Source organism: Lagopus muta, chromosome 1 (genome assembly GCF_023343835.1).
Source record: "Lagopus muta isolate bLagMut1 chromosome 1, bLagMut1 primary, whole genome shotgun sequence".
NCBI lineage: Eukaryota > Metazoa > Chordata > Aves > Galliformes > Phasianidae > Lagopus > Lagopus muta.
The window spans coordinates 21,664,186-21,686,488 of NC_064433.1; the positions used below are offsets into that span (position 1 = coordinate 21,664,186).

The 22,303-nt window shown below is 39.3% G+C and overlaps 1 protein-coding gene across 1 annotated transcript; it reads right to left on the bottom strand.

Annotated features, from left to right (window-relative positions):
- SPAM1 (sperm adhesion molecule 1) lies at positions 1 to 5,407 on the bottom strand. Its single transcript, XM_048939577.1, has 3 exons — positions 4,439 to 5,407; positions 1,958 to 2,047; positions 1 to 937 (listed from the first exon to the last, which is right to left on the bottom strand). Exons 1-3 carry the CDS (start codon positions 5,405 to 5,407, stop codon positions 278 to 280), a joined length of 1,719 nt encoding a protein of 572 aa, XP_048795534.1. The 3' UTR covers positions 1 to 277.
- Positions 5,408 to 22,303: the final 16,896 nt, after the last annotated feature.

Genomic DNA, 22,303 nt, shown 5'->3' on the forward strand with positions numbered 1-22,303 from the left:
AAAACAAAAAAAGTGTTAAAAGTGTTCCTCATGCTGAGTTATCATTTCAGCAGGTATAATCAGTGTATACAGACCAGTATATTTTTGGCACAAATAGTAGTTTATAGAACTAAACTGAAGAATTACATTCAACCTGAAGTGTTACACAAGGAATAGAAGAGGTTACCTGATACAGATAAGACCGCAGAGTTGCAGCTGTTCTACACCTTTTAGGAATTATTTTTCTGTGCAAATTAAACACAGCCAAGAAAAAAATATTCACACTTCTTTAAGTCATTTATATTAAGGTTCTCAGAATTAGAATTAAAAAAAAAAGATTAAATATATTTATCCTATAGGATGTAGAACTACCAAAACTACAAGTATCATTTGCTTCTACATCATATCTAGTGGCTGCTGTGACAGTGTTATATTCTGCAGTTGTTAAATGCAGTATATTACTTCCAGTGGCAGGCTGGAAATCACCTATTTCAGGATGTGTAGATAATGTCACCTTACTCTGAGAGGCAAGTGGAAATACAGTTCTGTTAGATAGGTTCTTTTCTTTAGAAGAGTCTATATTAGAAAATGAATTTGAGGATATCTGAATGCAAATTTCTTCTGAAATACACGCACGAAGGTAATGGATGTCATTGATATCGACCCTGGGTTCACAGCTGTGCCCTGCATAACAGTGGCAGTCAAATTTTTCTACGAATGTCTTCAGATCCTGAAATGCTGGTTGCCCTTGCAGAGTGTATTTTCCATCCTTTGTCATTTGAATGGCAATATTCTCTGGATTCAAGTGAAGATAGTCATTGGAATTCCATTTTTTCCGTGCACAGGCACCAGAGTCTTGGCATACTACCTGGCTGCAGATTCTGGCTGCCATTGTGACGTTGATGAGGTAAGGAGTCAAAGTCTTCCTAAGGTAGTTGTCCAGAGTCCTACAGGTGTTCTGTAAAAAGAGCATCATATCTGAAAAGTTTAGTACAGGAACTATTAGAATGCTGTCTTTATAGTAAGAGTACTGTAGTGGATATGAGTAAATGTTTTTCCTGAGGTTTTAAAAACAGTTGTAACTGGTTTCTAGAAGCAGATTTATCAGAGAAGTTGCTGTATAATCCAAGGATCACAATAAATTTATCTTAGGTGGTTATTGGAGATATTACTAAAAGCACTTCTAGAAGATAGTAGATGACTTTAAGCTTTCATTTTATCTGTGTGAGATTCCCAGTTGCCTTTTGAATCAGATGCATTTTAAAAAGCTGTATGAAGGATCAATGTTCCTTTTTATGTGTTTTGAATATCTTGAGGGAAAAATAAACAATAAAACCAACTCACAAAACAGTCCTTCAGCCTAAGCAAATATTTTTTCTGTTAATTCACCTTGTGATAATCTTCAGTTTTCTTCTGAATAGCTGGGCTGCAGGAATGGGGAGCTCTCATTGCATTTTTGAATGGAAAGGATTTTGGGAGTATGGTCAAATTAAATGTATACTAAGAGAACATCTAATTGACCATGAAGTTGGCATGTATGCTGTATATGCTTGTCAAACAAGAGGTTTGGGGAACTGTTTGTTTCTGAAGCTGTATGCTCTTAGGGCATTTGTCTAATACCACACATCAGTAGACAGATAAAGCTAATATTTACACTGATAGACATCGTTTCAGTGAATCTGAGGTATATGCAGTTGTTTGTTTTTCTTTTAGATGAAAAGCCTGCCTAGAAAATTTTGCTTGACATCTTAGAACACAAAAAGTACAAAAAATTGAAGCCTTATTCTAGTAGTCAGTGGCAATCTTCATTAGCCTCAGATGGGCTTGTTTTTTGGTTAGTGAAGACAGTAGATCTGCTGCAATATGAAGTCATCGCTTTTAAAGTAGAAGATATGATGTAAATAATTGTAATCCTTTTCTGTATCCTTTTCACTTTATTGCTCTTTAAAAATACCACATAATAACTAACCTCGCATACCTTACTTTGTGTTAAATTCATATCACCCCAAATCACAATTCCAGAAGCACCCAGTGCAGCAGACTCGCCAATGGTATTTACCAGGTCATCCTGAGAATAAATGAGGAAAGAATCATACCAGTGTATGTAAGCTATAACATACAGGCTGAAGATAAAATCCATGTAGTAAATTACATAGCCAAAATAACTACTCTGAAGACAGCTAGCAATTATACACTATGCAAACATTCTGCTCACAATAACACTGTTTTGTTCTGGGATGGAGTTGAGCAGGCAGTACTGGAAAATATTGGCAACTGTTTCCAGTTTATACAAGGTTCTGCTCTGAAAGTAATGCCTCTTACTTTATTATGGTGGCCCATGATATCAGAGGCAGATGCTGGTGGTATGGCAGCAGAGCTTGCACCTTCCCAATAATATTCCATTAGATGTTGTTGCTGTGTGACAGATGGCAGCAGACGGGCAGTCTGACAAAGTGCTGTCTGACACTGAAGTGCATGTGAAGCAAAGGTGTGTCACTGAATTTCCCCACACAGAAAAAAATTGTACCCACTGACATTCACTGATGCTTGCTAAGCATTTATGGAGACCAAACAGTGGATGTGAGCACAGTGAGGTGGAGGGTGGTGTGTTTCAGCAGTGGCAACAGTGACAGTGGGTCACCTCTGCTGGTGCATGTATTTATGAGCTCAGCATGCAGGCTCTTATTCATTGCTGGAGTAAATGCACAAATACTGGTGGTGATTATGTTGAAAAAATAATGTTTTGTAGCTAAGAATTTGGTCTACCAAATAGTGTTATTGTGCTCTTTACAGCTGTTGCGGCTTCCATGGAAATAAACAGAAAGCATTGCTTTTGGAGCAACCTATGTATATGGTAGAAAGCCCATATACCCCACTAACCATTTTAATTTTTATTCCGCTATATTGTTTTCTGACTGCTTGGAGCTGGTGGGAGCCAGTTTCAGTAATGCTGCCTGAAGTGCAAGCTAGAAAGCACAGATGTATGATCTTTTTAAATTGAATTTAATTTCAGTTCTCAGAAAGTGCTGGAGCAGAAAAGTAGCAAGAGCAGAGCTTTCACCAACAGGAATCTCTTTTCTCAAGAGAATGCCTCTGACCTTTTACAGAGATTGATCAGGGAAATTTGTTTCTGTTCACTTCTCTTTCTAAGGGTCAGCTATTAGCCCAGTCCTAATAAAGCATTTAAGCCCATCTGGAATGGGAGAGGGCTATAGACAGAAAAAGAACAGGGGGAAAAAAAATCTTTGTGAGAGGCACAATATGAGAAGGCAATATGTGAGTGTTGGAGGATTTAAAGAGAGTAACCAGGAACCCAGGAGAACTGACAGAACCTCCTGCTCCTCACAGGTATGCACAGAGCTGGGAGCCATGCTCAGTAGTGCTCTGTCCAGTATTTGGACACAGTTATAGTTACCAGATAGTTACTAACCTCCCCCTCCCTGTGCCCTGGAGGAGATTCATCAGTTTGGTGGTATGTAAGATAGTACAGGTAAATGAAGAATATTCAGAAAAAAGTAGCCAGAACTGTAATAAGATGATGAGAACTTAGTCAGATTCTAACCTTGGCAAACCCGTGATTTGCTGAAATGATATTCAGGAAGCTAGCATAGTGTACCTAAGGACAGAATTTCTTCACTAGCCTTAAAACCCATCAACCAAAGAAAGAATTCAAAGCAGTCTTCTGTCCTTATTTTGGTTTTTACAAACTGATTTTTTTGCATCAGTATTTCAAGTCCTAAACAAGCAAGAAAGTTCTTCAATTCCAGAAACTAATTAGATTATATCATCATAAAAATCAGATAACTGGGAGTGGAAAAATGGTGATTTACCACTTAAGAATTTCTGCAACAGGAATTATTTAGTTTAATATGTACTTCAGAATTCCAAAAGAAGAAAAAAGTGAACATTTTGGACAAAGAAGTGATGGTTGAATGACCTCTCATTTTTCAACTGGAGGCTGAGGAATGGGAGAGGTATGAAAGTATAAGATCTTACAATAGTCACCCATAGGTACCTCCGCCTCCTCTAACAAAATCAGGAGGGATACACCTCATATTTACCAAAGAGAAAAGCGAGGAGAAGGAAACGCTTATTGTAAAACAAAGAGAAAAACTCTCTTTTATTGTTTTTTTCTGTTAAGAAGTAGATGTTAGGCCAGCCCCGTTTTATTAATTCTCTTTGGAAAAGGTTATTCTTCCTTCTGGATTAATGTACTGTAATATGCTCTCTAGATGTTAATATTTTGCTGCAGGTGAGGACTGCTCAGAGAGTAAAACATAAGTTGATAAATATGAGGTAGGATTGAAAATAGACTTCTTTCTGTTCAGTTTGCTCAAATGTAGTTGGTAGATTTTTTTTTATATACTTCTGATACAAATTGATATCTTCTCTAAATAAGCATCCTGCGATAATTTCTTTCCATTTAAGTTTGAAGTACTGAAGGCGTAGCTCCACTCACCTGAGAGAGGTATTCCTCATAGAGATCTGTGAATACTGGTCGTGTATATACAAAAACTGGAAGGGGATGAGTAGAATTAGAGACATAGGAAACTCTGATGGCTTCTTGAACTCTGTTGCGAACAAAGAGTTGGGCATTTCTGGAAGACCTTAAGGCTGTTTCTAGATAGACAGATGGATAAAGTGCTGTGCTCTTCTCCCACAACCAGTTAAGCTCATTATTTCTTGCTATTTCAATATCTAAACAGGTTCCTGTATAATTATGTGGATTTTGTTTGTAATCATAGTTATAACAGTCTGGGTAAAGGTAGTATCCCCAAAGACGATTTGGCTTCATTGCTATGCCCAGTTTTAAAGATTCCAACATAAGAGATCTTGCTGCAGCTTCAAATTCCTTTTTAGCTATAGTCCTGGCTTCAGCTTCTGATAGACTTACATCTCTCTGCTGAACCAGTTCAATAGATTCCTGCCTGTAAATGTCTTTTGATCCCCAATTCCTTATCCACACAGGTCTCCAATTTTCCCAGTCAATGACAGCCAATCCAAACTGTTCATCTGAAGGAATATAGAACTGGATATCCTCTCTGGCTTTTTTTAAATGATTTTCCAGCAGCGCAAGTTGAGGGAGTCCTCCATTGAATGCTTCTCCTGTGACTTCATTTTTGTATGGGTAGTAACCAAGCCTGTCTGGATAGAATAGAGTGATGTTTTGCCCAATGGATGTCTTCAGTGTGCTTCCAATGAGAGAAAAAAATGACATGTCCAGCTGCACTCCAGTCCTTTCAGTACAAAGTTCTGTAGGAGCATTCCAGATGGAAAGGAAAGGTGAATTAGAAAGAAGTGGACGAGCTCTCATGTTCATAGATGAGCAGCAAGAAACTAGAAGAATGGTGAACACCATGCCAGAGGCTATGGGATATGTACAAGTAACACAGATACCAACATTTTGTATTTGTCTTAGAGTTTCCATTGTAGCATCTGCAGTGGCATTAGGTGATTGTGATCAGACAAAAATTAAATGTTCTCTGGGTTGCTGAGAAGTTTGGTAGTCTGTTAGAAGCTGTACCATACAATAATGTTCTTCAGGTTAAAGCCATTAAGCAGTATTTCTGAGGTGCAGAATGGACGTGTCCTTTATGTGACTCTCTCTACCATTTCTGACTGCAGGAAACTTCTCAACAATTTCTAAGACCTAATGCAGAAAAAAAAGAGGGGAAGAAAAAAAAAAGATAAATAAGAGGTGATAAATCTTTCTTTTCTAACTGTGAAACAAACACTATTTTTGGTTTTGAATATATTGTTATCTTTGAGTAAAACTCTCTTGAAGGAAAAGCACAAAGTATAATCATAGAAGAAATAAGCTTCATAAGAACAGATTCAAAATTGTCAGTGAAGTGGCACCCAATGAGTCATGGATTGGAATGAATATGCTCGATAGTAGTTCTGATTGTGGCTGTGACTGATGTCTGTAAACATGAGCGTTCTCACAATGTCTTCTTTTAATCAACAGTAACCTATAAGTAATACTTCTCATCTGTCTCAAAACAGTTTTAGGTCCCAATTGATTAATTTTACAGAGCTCTTAAGGAAAGATCCAAGATGACACAAAATTGGAACCAGAATGTTGGCACACATCAAAGAAAACAATCCATATAAACTCATTTAATTCAGTGAGGTATCTGAAATATGAAAGGCACTCTATCTTCTGTCCAGAAGTTCTTAAACAGATTCAAAAGCTGTGTATCATCTTGGCATATGGCTATCTATATTTTTCCTGAGGCTGGTTCACATTTACAGATTAAGTGTCCAAAAGGCCAAGTGTGCCCAGGAACTTAATGCATTAGGAAACCTGAGGTCACGCATGCATACGCAGTGAGCAGTCACACTTAATTTTAGTCAAGAACATAATGGTAGCAGTGGTGGTTGTCTTGGTTTCAGCTGGGATAGATTTTATTTCTTCATAGTATCTGGTATGATGCTATGTTTTGGCTTTAGGAGAAAAACAGTGTTAATAACACCAATATTTTAGTTGTTGCTGAGTGGCACTGCACAAAGAGAAGAATGTTTTAGCTTTTCACTGTCCTGCAAGTGAGGGGACTGGAGATATGCAAGGAGCTGGGAGGGGGCAGAACCAAAACAGCTGACCCAAACTGGCCAAAGGGATTTTCCATACCATATGACATCATACTGAATTATAAAACTGGTGGAGATTGGCTATGGCAGCAACCTCATCATTAGGCCATAGAGTATCTAAAGCATATAAGAGCATGGAGGAAAATACAGGAGGCACCATGAAGTGGGCACATCACCCAGATATTTAATGAAGATGTTAAACAGTACTGGATGCTGACTAAAACTTTTGTGTATATTGCAAGAGTGAGGTCTCCAGCTGGACATTCTGGCACTGATCAGAACCCTTTGAGCCTAGTAGTTCAGGCAGTTTTCAGCTTAATTTTCCATATAACTTGCCTGTATTTCATCAGTGAAAAAGCTATGGGAGACAATGTTGAAAGCCTTGCTAAAATCAAGATCAGTAATATCCACTACTCTCCACTTGTACACTCAGCCAGTTTATTATAAAAGGCAATCGGGTTGGCCAAGTGTGATTTCCAATTTGTAAAATCATGCTGACTCCTTCCAGTCACCTTGTCCTTAAGGTTTTGAAGCATTGTCCAGAAATATTTGTCTGCCTAATTCCTACAGTTCAAGGTGGGACTGTGCTGACAAGTGTGTCATTCCTTGGATCATTGTTTTTTGCCCTTCCTGATGATGAATGACATTTATTTTCTTCCAGTTCTCTGAACCCTCCCCCTGTTGTAATCACCTTTTAAAGATTATCAAGCAAGGCCTTGCAATGACATCAGCCAGATCCTTCAGCACTCATGGGCACGTGCCACTATAACCCATAGACTTGGATTTGTTTTGGTTTTGTTTTTAGACTTTTCTGGTTTGTTTAAATGTTCCGTAACCTGATCTTCCTCCACTAAGAGTGAATCCTCCATGCAGTCTTTCCTATGAATGTAAGGAGCCTGGGATCCTAGAAATAGAAATTGAAGTGGAGAAGGCATTGAGTATTTTGACCTTTTCCATGTCATTTACTGCCAGATCTCCTGCCTCACTGCTCAGTTTTTATATCGTTTTTCTTGTCTTTCTTCTGTTGTTGAAGATGTAGAAGCTCTTCATGTTGTTCTTCACATCTCTTGCCAGATTCAAGTCTGGGTGGGTTTTTGGCTTTCATAATCCCATCATTACGCACTCAGTATTTGAGTATCAGACAGTATCCTGCACTTTGGCCACAATTACACCATGCAGGGCTACAGGCTTGGGGATGAGTGTTTGGATGATTGTGAAGAGGAAAGGGACCTGGGGGTTTTCGTTGATACTCGGCTGAACATGAACCCACAGTGTGCCCAGGTGGCCAAGAGGGCCAACAGCATCCTGGCCTGCATTAGAAATAGTGTGGCCAGCAGGAGCAGAGAGGTGATCATCCCCCTCTACTCAGCTCTGGTGAGTACTGTGTTCAGTTTCAGGACCCTCACTACAAAAAAGACATTGAGGCCCTGGAGCGTGTCCAGAGAAGGGCAACAAAACTGGTGAGGGGTCTGGAGCACAAGTCTCGTGAGGAGTGGCTGAGGGAGCTGGGATTCTTTAAGTCTGGAGAAGAGGAGGCTCAGGAGAGACCTCACTGCACTCTACAACTTCTTGAAGGGAGGCTGTGATGAGGAGGGGTTTGGCCTCTTCTCCTGTTCTCCCGTAACAAACGGGACCTGAGGAAATGGCTGCAAGTTGTACCAGAGAACTGGTTTAGATTTGACATAAGGAAAGACATTTTCTCTCAGAGGGTGGTCATTCCCTGGAATGGCCTGTCCAGGGAGGTGGTGAAGTCATCATCCCTGGCAGTGTTCAAGAGGCATCTGGATGAGGAGCTACAAGATATGGTTTAGTAGCTTGTGGTAGTAATGGTGATGGGAGGATGGTTGGACTGGATGATCTTGTAGGTCCTTTCCAACCTTGTGATTCTATAATTCTATGATTCTATCTCTGCATCCCCTTCAGGTGTGCTTCGTTTGGGGATTTAGCTTTGTGAAGTTCCCTATTTATTCATACAGGGTGTCTCTTAGCTTATTTTTCTGTGTGTTGAGATGGACCATTCATGAGAAGGTGATTCTTAAAGATTAAATAGCTGTCGTGGATCTGCCTTCCACCTAAGGCTGTCTCAAATGAAAGTTTCCAAGCCAGTCTCTTATAAAGTGTAAGTGAAGTTAGTTGTCCTGAAGTCAGTCCTGCCATTTGCCTTGTTCCTGCTTTTCAGGATTCTAAATTCTTTCATCTCATGGTCACTGCAGCCAGTCCCTGTGTAGCGGCTGCAAACCTTAGTCTTCAGCTTCCTTGTTTGTAACTATGTCCAACATTGTCTCTCATTGCTGACTCTTACATTATCAAATGAAGTTATGTTTCCTGATATGGTACAAACTGAGACTTCAGGACAAAATAAAATAATTCCATGGAGAAACACTTAAAAAAAGTATTTTTGACTTATGCAAATACAACTTAATGGAATGATCACACATAGAAGCTGATCTACATTGGCATTTGCCAAGACAGTGGATCCTTCATATAATAGGGGTCATCTAAATAAAGGAGTTGTAGGGTGGAGTTAAGTTTTCAGTGTGCCTCTATTTCACTTATGAAAGATTTCTTGACTCCACAGAAGTCAGAACTACAGGACTGAAATTTTTGTTCCTGTAAGCTTTTTCATGAGTGGATTTCAATAGCAAGCCATTGATAAAGAGGAAGTTATCACTTTGAATACTGTATTTACTGGTTCAGCTGGAACACATTTATTACTGACTTATCTTACAAAGTTTGATTTAACATTGTTGGGAAATAGTTCTCCTGCAAATCCTGCTGTAATGTACTCTGCTGAGTATAAACTGATAGATTAGTTTATGAGATGGCTTCCGGTTAAAAGGATTGTCTTTGGTCCAGCCTAACGATGACAGCTCTAATAAATGTTACTCTTTTCAGTCTCCTTGAATATCAGCCTAAGTGAGCTGAGTAATAAAGCTGTTCTTTGTCAAAAAGTCAATATCTTTACAATATATTAACACTAATTGCTCTGGGGCTAGAGCTATGTACTAGAAATACATACTGATGGAGCTAAATGCCCATAGTCTAGGGAAATAATTTCTGCTTTAGATTTTCCTGAATTTGGCATTTGTAAAGGTTACATATTAGAGAGAATCACGGGAATTTTCTTAATCTAATTCTTTTTTCTTTTTTTTTTTTTTTTTTTCACAGCATAAACTGGACTGCAGAAACACACATTGTTGAAAATACAAGTGTGCTCCCATATTTTGGTAGCTGCACTGTCATAGATTTGGGTCAAGCTACACAGTCCTGTTTAAAAAATGCCCCTCTTGGCCAAAGACAGTTAGAAAATAATAGGAATACAATATCTACACTTCTACAACAGTGTGTAAGAGTAAGCCTGAGATCATCAATTTAATTATAATAGTTTTCAAGAGCTTATTATCTGTTTCTTGCCTTGCAAACATGTATAATATTCATACTTATTAATGATATAAAATAATAACAAATTATTGATAATGAAAAACAGTATTTTCACTGTGCTGAGGAAAATACAGCTAGAAGTCTGCACATGGAACTGATTGCTCCTGATAGAGCAGTGCTTGTCTTTAAATCACTGTGAAGCTGTGGTGGAAAAAATGTGGTCAAATACACAAATGAGACCAGAGTATTGTATACTTAGTTCCTATTCTTTCATTTGCATTATAAGAATTACTTAAAATAGATGACTCCCAACAGTATAGAGAAGATAGAGATCTTGACACCATAGCTTTATAAGTGCCTGGGACAATTTGCTTTGCATCTTCCCTTATCTCAACACTAGGAAAATATGAAGTTGTCTAAAGACTCATCTTCAGGAAAGAAAGCACCACTGAGTAACACTTAAGTAGAAGGAAATTTCCATGATTCCCAAGTAGCAGTGGAACTAAGAAGTGCTAAGAATATGTTTAATTGTGTGTTAATGTATTTAAACTCAGAACTTGAATAGAGTACAGAGGACTTTGTTGTGTTTTTTTTTTGTTTTGTTTTGTTTTTTTGTTGATAAACCAGAAAGTATCAGCAATACCAATGCAGTCCATTGACTCATGGTTCCCCAGATAGGATCAAAGCAGTTCATAGTGTTAGCAGTTCACACTGCTGGACACCTCTACTTTTGAGGGATTGATAGAAAATACTGAATGTATTTGAAATTCCTTCTGCTCTGTTCTTGGCTGCTTCAGGTAGTGATGTGAAAAATGGCCCTGTTGTCTTATTCTCTAGTCTGGAGGAGTCTGAAAGAAGGGAAAAGTGCTACTGATGTGTATGAAAGCAGCTGCTTTGCTGGAACTGTGACCTAGAGATGATTTAAACACTTTTAAAGGGAAGGAACCTGGGCAGGAGGCTGTTTGGTTATCATAGAATGGTTGAAAGGACCTCAAAGATCATCAAGTTCCAACCCCCTCTACCACATGCAGTGCCACCAACCTCCATATCTAATACTAGGCCATGGTATCACAGGCATACATAGAGACATACAACAGCCACAGAAGAAAGGGAAGAATAATCCTGCAGCTGCATTGCACTCCCAAGGTGAATTGTTTTCTAAAATTCAAGACGGTGATACTCAATTAACACATATGTACAGGAGCTGTGAAAATAACACTTGTGAGGATTAGGTAGACTCTCAGAAAGAAGGTGCAAACATGAGCTATATGTGTGCACAGCTGATGGGAAATTGAACAAGATCAGACATTAAGCACGAAGCCTTTGCATAGTAGGATTTAGCCTTGTTAGAAATGTACTGAGATACACTTGTTTGTAAAGTCAGAATTTGGTAAGCATTTATTTGCATAATAGTTTCTAAAACTCCACCCTCACTTTCATATAATCTTCTCATCTGAACTACTACAACCATTTCTGGGGCCACGCAGTGAGTCGTTGAGGTTAAAAATGCCATAAGTGAAGAGAGGAAGGTTTTTTTTCCAAGTACACAAACCAGCAAAACTGGCTAGTTTAGCCAGCACCGATGATTTCAGAAGTGCTTGTCAGGCTACGCCCCAGTGCTGGAGCTGTCCTTATCAGCAATGACTGACAAACCAGCTCTTATGTGATTGCTTACTCTCATTCTTGAGTTCTGGTTTTGAGTATAGGGCAATGGTTGCATGAGGACCTCATTCTGAGAAAACCTCCAGACAAATTTCTATACAGACATTCCCAGCTGAGAGAAGTTAATTTGCCCGTGGAAGAAATCAAAATATGTCGATATTGTTAAAGGTCAGTAGCTTAGCATCCAAGCTCTGGATAGCCTGCCTTAAAAATGTGCCTTAAAAGTCTTAGTCAAACTAATATTTGATTATTTATCTGTGACTCCACCATATGTTTTTGCTAATCTTTCCAATTGGTTTTCAGAGTCTTACTATCACTGCTCCTGTGTTCCCTGACTAATTGAAAATATTAGAAAAATTCTTTTCTCCTCTTAATTTCTCAGTTTCTTCTCTTGAAAGTTCTAATTCCCAACTCTGTAAAGTTCTGTAATATCCTAGCAGCTTTTTTTTTTTTACTAATGTTCTGATTTGTTGAGTTTGTTTAGTGAGGTATCCAAATAAGCTGCCTGAACACATTTTCAAGACTAGTTGGAACATTTTGTTTGCTGCATTGTGTATAATTAGACTTGTCAGAACTCAGGACAGTTTCTATTGCAGGGAAATCAAAGACGAAATAAGAATCTGTCACTTGTCACTCTGTGGAGAACCCTGTAGCAGAATTTAAAATAATTAAAGATGTGCAATACTAATCAGTGTCGTATGAAAAAAATATATAGAATATTGGGCAAGTCACAGCTCCATTTCAAAATGCAACAAGTGGTTACATTTGGCCAATTTTTCGTTGAATATTCTTTGCTGCATCCCACATCCCACTGAACCCTACTGAATAACTCTAATTAGGAGCCTTCAGAATAAAAGGTCAACACATTTTCTCTGTTTTAGTTCACGTATTCAACCTGTTCTTCCCTCTAACTACATGACAAGGTTGTATGTGTAATTTTCATTGATTTTCCTCCTATCCTATGGGGACACAACTGAGTAAATCAAATAATCTTTGAATACTTTCATCAAAATAATGCTTTGCAATTCCACCTAAGATGTCTAATATCTTTTGCTTTGCAGCTGAATCCTGTTTGTATTCCAGTATCATTTTGAACTCTTTTGGACAGCAGTCTTTGCAAGAGAGCTGTCCATGTACTTGGAGCTGCAGTTCATAAACAGGCTTTCAAGGCCGCTTACTGGATCTTGCAGGTGAGCTCTTCCAAACAAGACAACATTATGTCTGCAAGTTCATGGCTAGTCTCAGAGGGAGACAACAATCTAGAGGATTATAATATGCCATTAACATGTATGTTTATCATCTCTCATAGGAATATTCTTTTGAAAACCAGACATCTGAATTGGGCAGAAAAACACATGATATTCTTTCCTCTCAAGTATTGCATGCGGCATGGAAATATAACTACAGTACACTTTCAGTCAAAGCAGATGGCATTTCACATCTGTGTTAAGAATATTTTCCCTCTAGCAAATCACTACGCTGTTCTAGTAATTAATACGAAAAAATGATCTGCGCTGTACAAAAGTATCTGTGCCTTTGAAATAGGTGTTTGTAGGTGGAATATACTGTTGTAGACATCTCAGGAAGAGACAGTATAGGCTTTCATTTAGTCAGTGTTAAGTAATGCAGTATTAAAATTAACACAGCAGAAAAATTAAAATTAACACATTCAGAATGTGAAGCAGTTTCAGTCACAAAATCATGCCCTCTTTTTTAAAGGAGAGGATGCAACAGGAGAGACAACAGCGGCATTCTTTTTTGAAAGCAAGGGAGTAGATGTACCGCTGGAGTGAACCCTACCTGAATGGATGAAATCATTCCCAGCTTTTAGTAACAATGCTTTATAACTAGAGCCACAGGAGGGAGAGGTAAGGGGGTCCTCAAGTGGGAATTAGCCTTGGAAATAAATATTATAAACCTCAGCACCAGTTTATATCTTAGTATCTGTCTTCACAGTATGTGATTTCAAGATCTTTTGTGCTATACCTTAATGTTCTGCCTTTCAAAACTTCCTCTTCTGGGACTGTAATTCATTCTGTATTCTTTTATTCCATATGACTATATATAATCTGAGGAAAATGTGAAACTGAAGTAAAGAAATAAACCTTCCCACAAGAATAATTTCTTTCCTGCTGTTTCGTACTGTGTCTCCATTCACTCTGTTTCTTTCCAGTCCCCCTGGTCTTTTGTTATTTTGATAAACCTCCTAATACCAAAGAGCCAGCATAATTGCCACCCATCCCTGGAGATAAGTGAGAGAGATGGTAAGCAGATGTCAAAGTCTCAAAACAAAGGTGAGTACAAAGCTATGCAGAACACCGGTGATTTTATAAAGGAGAAATTAGCATTATCGAGCACTGTTTGGGGAAATGGTTATGCAAAGAATTAACAATTTTATCTGAAAAGAAAGAGAAGGCAGTTGGACCTGCCTGAGCAAGCACATTAGCATAAGCCTTAAAGAAAGCCTACGAAGAAGGATTTACAGTAAGGGAGCTGGAAAGCAGAGGCTTGCAGCTCTCCATAGACAGCAATTTGTTGATCTGCCAGTGCTAAGAAGGTTAAAACGTGTGATTCTTGGAACCAAACAGCTAGGGTACCTAACCACAGCATCAGCTTTTCTTCTAGCTGAAATAACCTGCAAACTCTTGAAATCCTGGCTAAGCGGACAATTTGAGAGACAATGTCATTGCTTTTTAGGATGAAAGATCTAATGTCTCACATGCTGAGAAAGTCAACTTGGACCATTTGCCACAGGTTCTCTGCCCTGGATGGCACAGGCCATGCAGGCTTTGCTCTCAGTGTGGAGATGCCCTCACATCCACACCTCCCTCTCTAGGCTTTCTACTCTCTGATGGCTTCAGGGAAACCCAAGACAGCCTGTAGCTGTGCAGGAGCTGCCTGTCACTGGCTCTATTGCCCTTAAGCAGCTCTGACTCAAACCTGTTGCCTTTGATATTTTGTGGTTTGCTTCACCCTCCTGTAGCTGCATATAAAAAATAACTATTACACTGCAGCGTATCATTTACCTGAGTTGAGTGGTTAAACACATTAAGGTCTCATCTCTTTTACCTCTGAGTAGAAACATTCACTATGGACAAATAGATTCTTACTAAACTTCCCCAAATGTCAGTTTATTTCAGTTGACTCAACATTCCCTTTCAGCATACCCCTGTCTGTAAATGAAATCTATGCTCACCACCACCCCAAAAAATCACCCAGACTAGCAATGTAACCTAAAGGGTTTGAAATTTAAAATGAGATGGTTTTAGCAGTTTTGTTGATATGCACACATAGATTTAACTGTGACAACTGTATATTTACTGCTTGTAAGTAATCTTTTGTGTGTGTAATAGTCAAGGAATCACTTGGAATGAAAAAAAAAAATCAGGAGACAGTGAGAGAGAAGAAGCTGATAGTATCACACAGCAGAAGTTCAACACATGGTTCATCACAGCAGAGATAGGTTTCTATGTGTCATGAGTATTCACAATCTTGCTGGAAATTACTGCTGAAATTTACCTTTCCTTTATGGAGATTTAAATTTCAAAATAGTAAAAACCAAACAACATAGAAATAAACAGTAAATACTCACCTACATGGTACCACAGGTCAGGACTTGCTGGAATGAATGAACAAGTGAGTTGACAATATAATTAGCCTTGTCTGGAAAGGCAGGGCTCTGGCCCAGCCAATTGGGATTTGTCATTTGGTGTAAACCTTAGCATAATTACAGGGTAGTTGATTAAAGGTGTCTTCTGTCTTAGCTGATCACAGTAATTACTGTGACAAAACATTATCCGTCAAAGGTCTTACAACTAGTTTTGTAATATAAAATTTCCAAAAACAAATTGAAACTTTTTTTTTTCCTAAAGTAAGAAATACTTTATATTTCAGCTTTTACTTTTTGATGCACCAGTGGTTTGACCAGTGGAGGTAAAATATTTTTCATGGGTTTGCTATGAGGTGGGGGAAGAGAACTGCCTTCTCTGGTGCTCAAGCATAAAGAGCCAACAGGAGCTGCATGCGTGCTGTGTGCCAAACAAGGCAGCAGGGGGAATTACTCACTGGGGAGCAGAGACCGAGGTTGCTAGGTTGGGGATTGCCAACTGAGCAGCACGGTGCCCTCTGATTGTTCTCATATTCAGGCAGGAGCGCTGGAGCATTTGTGGTGGATGCTGATGCAGAGCGTGTTACCAGCCATATGGAGGTACTGAAACAACCTCCCACTGTGTCATTAAACTCCTCACTGTGATGACACTCACATAGCCCTGTAGATTGAGGGCTTCCTACAACAGTGGGGTGGCAGGTAGCCATGGGTTGGAGCCGTTTTGAGCTGCAGAACTTCACTTAGGCCTGTAATGTGGAAGTTCATTAATGGATACATTTCTCCCTCAGCAGAAAAACAGCTTTGTCTTTGGAGTTGACTTTAGTGTCAAGATTTTTGTTACAATATTAAAACCTTCCAAACATCACACATACTGGTTTCTTAGTGTACTGTCTTTTACTGTTTTCTGTACTACATGACACGTCCTTCTTAAATGTATGAGTAAATAGATCTAATGATAAATCCCCAAATGATAAGAGTTAAAATAGTCAATTATTTTATACAATCATTAAAATCAGCCACTATTTAGTACTTATATTTTTACACTGATTTTAAATAAAGGTATAGAAGAATAATCTAGAAATTATTATTTAGAAAATAATAGTTTTTAACACCATTCTAAAATTATGATAAAAAATATTTTAAAGCAAAGAGTTTTCTGTGGTGAAGGAACAAGTTGGAATAGAATTTTTATATGTATGTATACATTTGTTTTATCTCTCCTTACTAATATGCTCCTGTACAGTAGGTAAGAATTTAAAAACAATATTAATTGGTAAAAGCCTTGAAAAAAATCAAGGGTTTTAGATTTTTTCAGTATGATTCTAAAATCTGTTCTTGTCTGGGTTCAATTCTGTAAAAGAAAATATTTCCTTCTTCATGGAAAATATCAAGCCAGCTTGGTGTGTGAGATGAGCAAGGAAAAGAGAGATACACAATAATGAGACCTCATAGGTCGATTTACTGTTGAGAAACTCGTGGTTGCTGTTTTCGGAAACCCACTGCTATTTCAGCCCAAGCTACAGATTGCAAGGCTCTGCCACTTCACCTGTAGAAGTGGTTTTCTTTCCTCTGACACTTCATCTTTTTGGTACAGGATCCACCTCACAGGGGTCTAACAGCCAGAATCCTAGCTTGCACATTTACCACCTGTCGTCTGCCATCCATTACTTGTATCAAATAAGAATTTGCTCCCAGAACAGGGCTTTTGCTGGCAGAAGTTTTAAATAAATAAGTTAAATACCAGGCAGTTCCTAAAATGGGAAGGAAGCATTGGTATGCATGGTGGAAGTGGTCTTATGGAATAGAATGAAAATTGAGGAAGCTGAGGAGACATGGTAATGGTTCTGCAGGACTATGGGAAACCAAATTTAAAGAAGAGCTGCAGGGAACCTTGACCAAACCATTCTTCACACCTCATTAACTTACCAGTTTGTTTTTAAGACGTTCACTTACATCCTCTCTGACTTTTACCATCAAACTCTTCCAAAGCAAGAGGCTCAGCTGCCAATACAGAAGGTTCCCATCCCCTACAGGGGTCAGCAAATTATTTTCTGCAGTACTGCAGGGCTTCTCTGTGGCCACTTCTGGGATTTACAAACAGCCCCATGGCTGCTGAACATGTCAGCCCCCCTGCTGAGGCTGCCAGAAGAAGTGCTAATGCTGTTTCTGTCATATAATGTGAACATCTGTCCATTAGCAACTGGAGAAGAGCCACCAGTGTCACGCCCCACAGATGCCGGCCAGTATGCAGACAGTCACAATTTCCAGTTGCTACTGAATGAGCTGGATTCAACCCAATAATCTGGTGGTAAATGTCTCTGTGCCCCACCAAATTGTAAGAGCGTGGCTGTTAGGTGGCTCTTGATTTCAATTTGATACGACACAAATTGGAAGGTGTATGTGCTGGCTGAGGGACAGTGGAAGAAGAAAAAAAAGCAGAAAAGCAACAGCTGGTAACTAATAAGGGTGGAGATGTCTGAAGCCAGATGGGAAGAAAAACTGGTAAAGATATAGAAATCCACCACACAGTCTGTATCACTGAATGCTACAAATAAAATAATGGGATATAGATATAGCAGAGAGTCATTAAATGACTTGGGCTGGAAGGCACCCTAAAGACCACCTAGTTGCAACCCCCTGCTGTGCTCAGCGTTGCCACATGCTGCATCAGGCTGCCCAGGGCCACATTCAGCCTAGCCTTGAACACAGGAATAGGGCATCCATAGATTCTCTGGGCCACCTCTGTCAGAGCCACATTCTCAGTAAAAAATTCTCTCAAATTTAGAAATAAAGGATGTGGTGTGGAACCATGTCAAAGGCCTTGCAGAAGTCCAAACATGTAGTGTTAAAAGGCAAAAGTGGCCCAAAGCTTTTAAACAGTGTAAGCAAAACTGAACTCTGCTGCCTTAAGAACAAACCATAGGACAAAAAGCTGCATATAGCCAACAGTGCGCACTTGCAGCCTGGAAGGCCACTGCTTTTTGAAGAACTGTGCCTGTTGCCCAGGCCCCCAGCACGTATGTAGCTGCTCATTGAGCTGGGCCATCCATCATAGCTACTGCCACCTGCCTTCTCTGTTGCTCAACAAAACCACTGCAAGTTCGAGGGAAGCTGTAGTTTTAAAATTTTCTAGGACCTAGAGGTGTAAAGCTGCATGAGATCTGACCAACAGGTGTATAATATGAACATCCTGAAATCTCACTTTCTGAACATCCAGGTTAGAAATTTGACCTGAGTTCATATGGTCTCCTTCTGGCCTTTGTCACAGGTTTCCCTGTGACAGAAACCAGGGCACTGGGGAAGAGCCATAGAAAGCAGTGCACCTCCATACCTTGCCCCAGGTTGTAGGTGACACATATAACAAAAGCAGGAATGTTGAGAGCTCACTGTGATTTAAACTGAGGCAGTATTTTCCTTCCTATGCATGCATAAAATCTCCAGGCGGAAATACCTCTTGAATGCTGGCAAGTCAGGTTGTCTAAGCACAGAGCCCTCTGTTGTATTACAGCAGTTATAGGCATTTTGAAAACTCTCACCATTTGTCTGTCTGCTTTATGTAATGCAGCCCAGGAAAGATTTTCTTCTGTAATCTCCAAATGAGACGGCTTACCTACACAGCACAATCCAGTGCAGAAACATGAGCAAGGGACCTGAAAGCAGCAGAGCAGATCAACATGTCACCTTTTCATGTGTAGCACTGTTCTGTTTGGTACAGATCTGTTTAATTTGTCTGGAGTACTTTTAGGGCCTGAGCAGCTCCCTTCATGCAACAGCTCAGCACTGCACCTCCTGATCCTAAAGGCCCCATGACTGAACTGGCAGATTGTTGTCCCACGTTCAGCATTGCAGGGCAGCTATCCTGTTGCTGCCTCCATAGAACTTTCATTTGGGAACAGCACCACGCTTACAGAGTTTGGGTTTTTCCTGTTCTGGGGCTGGTAGGTTTGCACAGCCAGTCTGCCTCGTGTTCCTCTGTGCAGGCTGATGGGCAGCACAGCGTCAGTGGTTTGCCTTAGTGTCTTCCTGGACTCAGATGTAAGCTTTTGAAGGCTGTAGAGAAGGCTATTTTGCTTCTTTTTCTCAGTCTTGCATTATAACTTTCCTTTTGGAATGACATTTCTAATATACATCTTTCTAAAACCTTGCAAAGTTGCCATGACAGAAGGCACTACAAAAATTAGTAAATAAGAATTTTCTTATTTACCTGATTGCCTTTCATGTCTCATTGTCTTTTATGTCATTCTGTGCCAAGCCACTTTCAAGTTATATCCTCAGATGTGGAAGCTAAAAGCAATTTAAATGAAATGGTTTTATGTCAAGAAATATATATTCCCATGTACCCTGTGTACATACTGAAAGCTGCAGTTTTAATAAAGAATAGTAGACATTGACACCCTTCCCTTTCCATTCTAACTGCAAAAAGGGTTAGGAAACTCAGCTGCAGCTTACAGCAATAGCATCAGCACAGTATCCTTCTGAAGTGTATCCAGTCCCACATTCTCTCTGCTGAAGTTCACCGCAGTGCACATAGCTCTCATGCACCTATGAGAATTGATGTCAGTGTGCCAACACTCACCAGTATATAATGGATGCTTGGGATCGTGTCTTTAGCATGAATAAACCCGCTGGCCTGCACATTAGCATGAGCATGCAGGAAGTGATCCTTTGCATACAGACTGGCTCAAAGTATATGTGGAAAGAAAGAGAAGCAGACATCCTCATCACCCTTGCAGAGAAAATGAAATAAACCCCTATGGATCCTTTCAATTGAAAAGAATGAAGAGTACAAAAGAGAACTTTATAGTCTTCCCTATGCTCCTAGATCCTTGCCATTTGGGATACACACATCTCTGGATCCCAGTAAATCCCACTTCTCACTGTCATTTGCCAGACTTTACTTTTTGGTGCCAACACACATCTTGCAGGCCGGAACGTTTCCCCTGTTATAAAAATACAACCCATCTGAAAATCATTTATGTGGAAGTCGTGCAAAATCCAAATTAATATTCTCTATTCTCATTTTTCTAAAATATTAATGTTCTTGCTAACCATGCAATAATTACTGAGAATGCCATGGAGTAGAATGTATCGCCTGTGATCCTGGCCAGGAGCAAACCATCTTTGTTGAGTAATACTGACCTCCACCCCAAACACAGTGACAACACTGCCCCAGGCAAAGAAAGCAGCAGAGATGGGCAACGCAGATGTGGGTAGCATTCCTCAGCCAAAAATCACTGTCAGCACCATCTCACCATAACACAGCAGGCCCATAGGCTGCAGCAGCCAGAAAGAGGCACATGAGTGCTTCCACGGCATATTTCAAGCTGTGAGAACATTTGCCTAGGTAATGTGCACATGCACAAATTTCTTTGAGAAATCTATGGTTGCGGTTTATTTTTTGAACAGACTGGAATATTCTTTAAAAAAATCATCAAACAATTCCCATTCAGCAGTGCTATACAGTGTGTTTGACTGATAGGTTTTTGTTCTTTTCACATTGGTATGTATTGAACTTGATTAGGAGTTTGATCTCAAGGATTTTCTTCCAAGAGTTTCCTGCAGTTAAATTAGCTCTTTCTCCTGAGCATTCAGAACTTCCCTGCTGAGTCTGCTTTTTTTCCACCCTGCCTGTGAAGTTAAGGAGAGTGAAAACTCATTAAAGCTTTGCCATAACTATTCATGCACTGGAAAGGAGTTCTGAGACGTAGATACTAAGAGGTCCTAATTAATATTTGCCCTGCTTTAAGAGAAGTTCAGATGCTTCACAGGCTTCTCTTACGGTTTTATTTCACGCATAATTTCTGCAGAAATCAGATCCATTTCTGACTGGATTAATGTGGAAGGGATCTGTCTGGCGGAAGTTCACCAGAGGATATTCCTGATTTGTTTCTGCCAGGAAAGAGGAATCAGACCCAGGGATCTTTTCCTTGTGATTTCTATATTAAGAACAATACCACAGGCAATTACAAATTTAGCATGATTAGGCACTTGTAAAATAACTTTGGAAAAAGAAAAAAAAAAAGAATTATTTCAATTATTAGGAACTTCAGTTTACTAGGAGGCTTGAAGAAACAGATCCAGCTGTCTGTTACCTTGAAAAAAAAAAAAAAAAAAAAAAAAAAAAAAGTCCAATTTACTGAGCCTGCTGAGAAAAGTGCTAATTAAAGCAGGTCATAAATGTTCTGTGTCTGGATGACTACCTGAATTTGAATTAAAGAAAGAAAGGAACCGCGAGGCTTTTCACAGCGGCTGGAACAGGAAGTTGCTTACCAGCTAGCAGAAGCTGTTGGAACAGCAGTGACTTTCCACACCTTCGAACACAGCTGGAATGTGGCCTTAAAGAGAATCTGCATTATAAAATGCCTCTGAAGTCTTTCCCCTGCCTGTGAAACGAATTTAAACGACTTCTGAAACATGCAAAGGTAGCAGTGCATTTGGATTGCAAAGCAGGATAGAAGCAGTAAGTGTCTTCTCAGGCTACCTATCTACATATTAAAGACATAAAAAGACTGCTTTGTGTCATAAAGACCAGCACCAAAACAAATTCAGGAAGACCCACGGCAAGTGAAATGGTGGTTTTGGGCAGCAGTGTCAGCAATCAGGGGTTATTTCTCACAGTCCTAAAATACTGTTGTAGAATATAAAAATTACACCACAATTCGACATGGCATTGCCCATAGTTTATAGGCCCTGAAGAAATAGCTTTAGGAAATGGCACTTCCATATCCAGACTGCATGTCTTTTTCCAATAGTTTAATTCTTTGCAATATAAAAACGTATTTTCTGAAGTGTATTTTTGCTATTCAACACACCATTTGAGCACCATTACTGTTTTTTTCTATGCTCTACTTTGCTCTGCTGTTACTTATATAAAGATGATATATGAACTTCTGGATCACTTGTATAAAATGGAGTGAATCCATTATTCCAGTTCAGTCTTTCAGATCCCAACTACAGAGATCTGAACTTGCTAACAAAACTATCTGTAATTCAGTCGTTATGAAACAAACAGAATGTGAAAGAAAGATGAAGCTTTCAAACTTATTAATCTGCAGAGTTGTGTAGATGGTGGATTTCTTGCTG